General features: G+C 38.3%; 1 protein-coding gene across 2 annotated transcripts in view; it reads right to left on the minus strand.

Annotated features, from left to right (window-relative positions):
• LOC101852346 (AN1-type zinc finger protein 1) overlaps nt 1-5,642 on the minus strand; it is a 13,466-nt gene extending 7,824 nt beyond the window's left edge. The window contains exons 1-4 of one of the 2 annotated variants that reach the window (XM_035971557.1): nt 5,149-5,642; nt 3,462-3,504; nt 2,777-2,816; nt 2,414-2,437 (exon numbers count right to left, since the gene is read on the minus strand). In XM_035971557.1, the coding sequence (XP_035827450.1) occupies nt 2,414-2,437; nt 2,777-2,816; nt 3,462-3,504; nt 5,149-5,203 (162 nt within the window). In that variant the 5' untranslated portion in view covers nt 5,204-5,642. The remainder of the gene's footprint in view (nt 1-2,413; nt 2,438-2,776; nt 2,817-3,461; nt 3,505-5,148) is intronic. The other variant, XM_005105250.3, reaches the window with a different exon arrangement.
• Nucleotides 5,643-6,623: the final 981 nt, after the last annotated feature.

Raw genomic sequence — 6,623 nt, forward strand, 5'->3', positions numbered from 1 at the left:
TTGAGGCGTCAGTTTTCTTGATGGACTCGTAATCATGAGGTGGCAGGTTCGGGGGTTCGAGCCGCCGGCCCGACGCTGTATTCTTAGGGAAAGGCTCTTTACACGCATGTTCCTCACTTCACCCAGGTGGGAACGGTTGCCCGGCCGTATACAGCGAAAACTATTGTAATAAGTTAGTGTTATAGCGCCTTTACAATGGCAGTTTGCATTTTATACTCCCGGGTAGTTGAGATTGTATCAGGATGCTATCAGGTCTGCTGGGGTAGTACATTGTAATACAGATTGTCAAGTGCATAGGGCAGGGCTTGCTGTTGGGCGGGAATTAGCGCTATGCATTTGCTGTTTGTTATAAGTTATTATTATTACTATTATAATAATTACATGTATTACTCATATTTTGGCGCTCATATAACCTTATGAAGTTGCCAGCGCCGTAAAACCTCTACTAAAACTAAAACTCGTATTTGCAAAATCATCGTTTTGATGTTTACAAAGGTAAAAATGCTTAGAAAGATCAAACGGCGTACGTCTCGGTTTTGTGTGTGTGTGGGGGGGGGGGGGTAATTTTCTTTCAACAGACAAACAGAACCGTGAACCTCCTACTGGGTAAAGAATGCGTTGTATTCCCCCAAAATCAAAGGAGTCATCATGCGCGCGAGCGCGGTGCCGATTAATAAAAGAACAGTGAGTCCAGACAGAGGATATAAAGGGTTGACTGGAGGTCATGACTCCGCTGTCTGGTGACCGAGTTCTCGATACAACACCAACACAACCTGTCACTTAAAGGTACATCGACGGAAAAATTACTGCGTAATAGCGAAGGTGAGGGGGGATATCAACTGTTACTACTGACAAGCAAACTTTGCTAGTTTGTCTGAGTAACGAGAAGCTCATCGACACAATAACGGTCATTTAATGCTGGAGAAAAGTAAGACAGACAGACAGACACAAGAGAGGGAAAGCAAAGAAGTAGGACCCTAGTACCGGTGACGCCCTCCAACCACCCGCAGCGCCATAAGCCCGCACACACTACTAGGATTCACTATCATCACTAGTTTGTCGGTCCTTTGCTGATGCAACAATCTCATAGGTTGTACGCAGTTTCTGTGCTTGTTACTGTAACCTCTTTGGCTTGTTGGCATACATTATCCCTCGTGGATTTGTGGCTGCACAGATGTCGCTGGTATTACGGCTGAAATCAGTGCTGCCCACATAGCTAATGTGGTGCCAGTCCACATGGCGGTCTACCTGCCTGGTTGACTTCGGTCTACATAATAATATGCCGTGTCAATTGAATACGGTTTAGTTTAGTTTTAGTACGTGACAGTTTTACGGCACTTGCAGCACAATAAGGTCACATAAGTCACTCCACAGCACCAACCAAACAACTACTGTGAAGTTTTAAATTAAATGGACAAGGAATGAGATATGGGGATAGAGTTAAGATGCAGACACTAAGAGACAAGATTCGTCTGTTCGATTTAAGAGAAGCACATCTACACAGAAATTGTCCTTATTTAGGGCTGGGAAAAAGGAAGACAAGCAGACAGAAACAACAGAGGGAAAGTAAAGAAGAAAGACCTACCAGTACCACCCTCCAACCATCCCCAAGAGACAGAGCCAGCACAGCTTTAAAATATCAAACTGTATTTAAAAAAGTACCACAGTTGGTAGAGACCGAATGCCTTCCTCAACCACAAATGAAATGTCAATAACAGTTCAGACCCATTATCCTTCGGCAACCTTTGTTTGCGTGGTTGCAAACAAGTACTATTGCCTATCTATAATAGCCTAGCATGGGCTCAAGTTTCATCACAAAAACAGCGCACACGTGCTGGGCATTATGAGGACCTTGAACTCCACAAACAGGGGGTGATTCATGGAATGTCAGACATTTGGCTGGTTCCCAATTATTTAAAAAATGTGTTTATTAAATTATGTTTTGATTTGGCAAGAACAGGATTCATTAAGAGATGTAACTTTCTTATTCTAACAACAGGTGCAAAGTTTCTTAAAATGATAATCTTCTGACAAGCAGTCTTGTTCCCAAAAGAGTATTAAATTTGCTGTATAGTACACTCGCCTTCAAGAGAAAGCTCCTGCTATCAAAAAAGCTGAAATGGCATTGAAAGCCAAACAGTCAAATCACATCCTATAGGAGAACTGTCAAGTCAAGGCAATACAATATAAAATAAAAATTTCCCTCCTAATAAAGTAACATCAAGCATAACAGCATTAAATATGACTGAGAAGACCAAAGAAATAAAATGACAAAACAAAAGAAAGAAAGAAAAGAAGAAAAATTAAGGGAAGAAAAGAAAAAAAAGAAAGAGGAAAAAGTTAGGGGGGGGAAATTACATCCATCTCATCCCCCCCCCGCATAATTCCCCCCCCCCCCCCTTCCTTTTTATACCTCAATATCTGACAGTAAGATGCACTGAAAAATAAGAAAGAGAACAAAAGTCCATAAAGAGTACCAACAGTGATAAACAGCTTTTGACTGGTCAGACATTAAAGATTTAAAAATGACCGTTACATAAACCTATCTAATCAAAAGTACACTTCATAAAGTCAAAAGTTTTATAGCATTTCAATTTCTAAAAAATATACACATATCTTTCAACCCTTTATTGTCTAAAGGTTTCCATTTCATCATAAAATTATTCACACAGGTAAAAGGCACAGAACAAAGATAAACTGGTCATACCATAAGCAATAGGTCAAGATAATAAAATATCTTAACATCACAGAAAGGTGACCTTCTTTATTTACTTACAGCAGTGCACATGTGACTCTCTCTTGATCTGTGTTCCAAACTGAAGAAAGAATTAAAAAGTAAGGTAAGGTAAGGTAAGGTAAGGCAAGGTAAGGTAAGGTAAGGTAAGGTAAGGTAAGGTAAGGTAAGGTAAGGTAAGGTAAGGTAAGGTACTTTATTGTGGGAGAATTTCTATGGCTGATCATGTATAAAATGCATCTGATTGAATCTGCCGTTTTATGTTTATCTCAAACCACATGCAGGAATTTATTGCAGTGATTATGGATATAATATATTTTACGCATAAGATAGAAAATTAATAGCAAAATACATTAACATTCATTTTGAAAGCAACAGATGGTAGAAAACTTTTGTAATACCTTTCTTTGTTGGTTTTTGGCGGTTATTATCTGGTTTACTTTGTGAATGATTGAATTATGTAAAAAAGCACATTGTGGCATCAGCATCGTTTCCTGAAAATGAAAATAACTCCACACACAAATTTTAAAACATAGCTCTAATAAATTCTTCTTTACATCATCTTTACTGGGCAGGTCAAGGAGTCTACTTTCATTCTGAGCTGAAAATTGGACTTCCTTGTCTAGCACAGAAATTAGGAGATGCTATTATGGCATAATACTCAAAAAATCCCCCAAATCCATACATCTTTATCTGATAATTATTTTTTATAACGACTGTCACTTACCAAAATGTCAATCCGCATCCATCACACTCAAATGGCAAGAAATCTAAAAATGCAAAATATAAAAGAGAAATCAAACACATTTTTTCAGTCTAGAAATCAAACACATTTTTCATTTGAACAACATTTTATTATCACAGTATAGACTCATATTGTAGGCCTACAAATTTGAAATCATAACTCCCAAGTTATTAAAAAAGGTGAACCACATGCAAGAATGAATTATCACTGGAGATAAGCTGTGGCAGTTCTTGCGAAAAGAGAGCTACAGGACCCTATTACTACTTGTTTCAAATCTGTTTAATCAACTTTGTTGTAAGGGGATTCAACAGTAAAGTTCATACAAACAGTTGGGATATTTTCCTCAAGCTAATTCCTACCTAAGCTTCTGAAAAAAAGTGCGATGTGGAAGAAAGGATCAGGGGGTAGACGAAGGGCCCGGCATTCTTTTTAAATTTAGAAACAAAGGATTGCTGGCAAGAGATGAATGCTAGAATTGATGACCAAGTGAAATGTCTGCAACCATACTTTGAAATTAAAAGCTTTTACTGAACAATGACATGTTATAACATGGTTGCTGCTATCCCTGTATTAGTACTGGAGAAATAGAATAAGGTTGAGAGTATCATGTGTGGATGTCTGACAGTGACCTCTCACTCTGTGTTAAATAAGGCAAACTCACAGTACTTTAATTTACAGTCAAAACTGTGTAAAACGGCCACCCATTGTCAAGGAGAAAAGTGGCCGTATAAGACAGGTAGCCGTCTTCGGCAGGACTGATCAAGATGAAGATAACAAAACATTCCTTTCTGAGGTCCCAACAAAAGGTAACCGCATTGTTGTTGTTGTTGTTATTGTTGTTGTTATTGCTGTTGTTATTGTTGTTGTTGTTTTCGCTGGGTTTTTTTCTCTTTTGTGCAAAGGTGACAATAAAACGAAATGTGTTAGACAAGGACGACCGAGTGCTATGGTAAAACAAACACATGGGTCGCAAGTTCAAGTTGACGTCCATTGTTGTTACTTTGTTACATTACAGACTGGCTAAACAGTGATCACTCTCATATGATTTGTGTACGAGTTCTGGGCGGCACTTACGGGTTATGAGGGATCACACTCTTACCTTATCACAACAGCTGAAAATTTGTTACTTTTATATTATTGGTCAACAGTTGGAGGGGTCAACTCGACATGATCATTTGGAGGGAACAACATTGTATCCTCCACAAGAACTCTTGATCTAGGGGCCTATTTCTTTTCCAGTTTCTTTTCTAGACCTAGATCTAGATCTAGAAATCTAGAAAATCTAGATCTAGTAGTAAAAAAAAGGAAGTGGCTATCCTCACCCAGGGTGAGAACAAAAATGCGATCGATCTCTTCACCCTGGGTGAGACTTGCCAGTGTCGATTCTCACCCGGTGTGAAACAAGACCTGTTTTTCCTAATTTCGGAGTACTGTCTATCGGTGTGGATGATCAAATTGACAAAAGCAAAAAAAACCAACGACGCTATAGCACGCTAATTTGACAGTCTACAATGATGCTATGGCTATTTCACTTTTCGGACAGTATCATAGGCTAGAGATCTAGATCTAGAATCTAGATCTAGATCTAGATCTAGATCTAGATCTAGATCTAATCTAGATTCTAGATCAACAAAGGGAAAACAAAGCCAATTTAAAACAAAATTATTACCCAGCTGGTTACAAGAAGAAAATCCACAGTTTTTGCCTATATGAGGTAGCTCCATCACTGGTAAGACACAGAACTTGTTTAATTGTGGGTAAATCAAAAAGATCTAGATCTAGAACTAGCATCAATCGATTTGAGACAACGTTGTTACTCTGTTACTGTATGAATCACTACTAAAATGAAAGTAATGCCTCTTTGCTTTATCACTACCGAACGAAATGGTTCTCTACAGCTTTATGGTAGTTCACCAGTCTGTAAATGAACAGATACACGTAAAAAAGTACATTCGCCGATTGCATTACAAATTCTATTATAATGATTTCACCCGTCCTTTTTTTTGGAATATAGGCCCTATTATGTCTGCCCTCGTCCTGTCACATATTTTTTGCAATAGTACCGGTAGCTTAGTGTACCCCTCTATCTCCTTTCTAAGTGCCCGAGGAATTGATTTTGTGTCTGCTGACATATGGAGCTATGTCATGCCTGAGGACCAGCATGAGACAAAAATAATGTAATGCTATTCTTTAAAAACAGAAATGTTCAAACATGTATGTCCCTGTGCTTCTCGCGAGAAGGTATTTTTTCTTGAGGGGGGGGGGGGTGAATTTTGTTGTGGATTACCATAATATTTGTTCTAATTTTATTCCAGGGGTCTAGTAATAGGCTACTGTTATTTAGGTGCAGTGCAATTAATAATGATGCCTCATTTAAGAAATTCTGCTTGAAGAATTTGAGACTAAATCGTGTCTGTGAAACATTGGAGAAACATCATTATTTCTAAAACGTCACGACACGGTGAAATCAGCCCCTCATCAGTTTTGGGATGTAAGGATCGAGTTATTGGTATCATCTTAAATTAAGAAGATAGTCAATTAAATGTCTTCAGCGAGCAAAGGAAGGGGATCGCCTGGTGTCAGAGGTAGAAACAGCGAGAAAATGGCCACCAAAGATTGGTGACTTTTTCCAAAGCTTGAGTGTCCTTGGAAACTGTAGGGCCTAATAATTAAATTATAATTTGTGTGCCTTTGATCAACCCGTTTTAGAAAAATACATTAAATAATGCGTTTTTTGAATAGACACTAAAGATGTTGAGCTTTAAAAAAAATCTTTAAAAATAGCCCAATGGAGGGAAAAAGGTTGATTTCTTATATTTCATTATTTTGACGAGAGCCTGATTCCACTATGATGCCACACTTATTCATCACCAGTAATCAAAGTATTATACTACGGCATGGAGCTCTGAGTTTTACATGAGAAACAATGTTAGAAGGTAAACTTATTATTTGAAATATCACTTCAGTCTTTTTTTTTTACATTGTTGTATTCACTTTTCCCCCCTTCTTTAGATACTCTTGTAAACAATAGCCAGGCCGTTTGCCTTCAAAGTGCAAGCCCCTTCCATACGATCCCTGATATTGGTCACTGAATATAGCTAACGGTAATTTTAAGCAACAGTCACCCATATGGTCGCTTTTACG

This window comes from Aplysia californica, unplaced genomic scaffold (assembly GCF_000002075.1).
Source record: "Aplysia californica isolate F4 #8 unplaced genomic scaffold, AplCal3.0 scaffold00460, whole genome shotgun sequence".
NCBI classification, from domain to species: Eukaryota; Metazoa; Mollusca; class Gastropoda; order Aplysiida; family Aplysiidae; genus Aplysia; species Aplysia californica.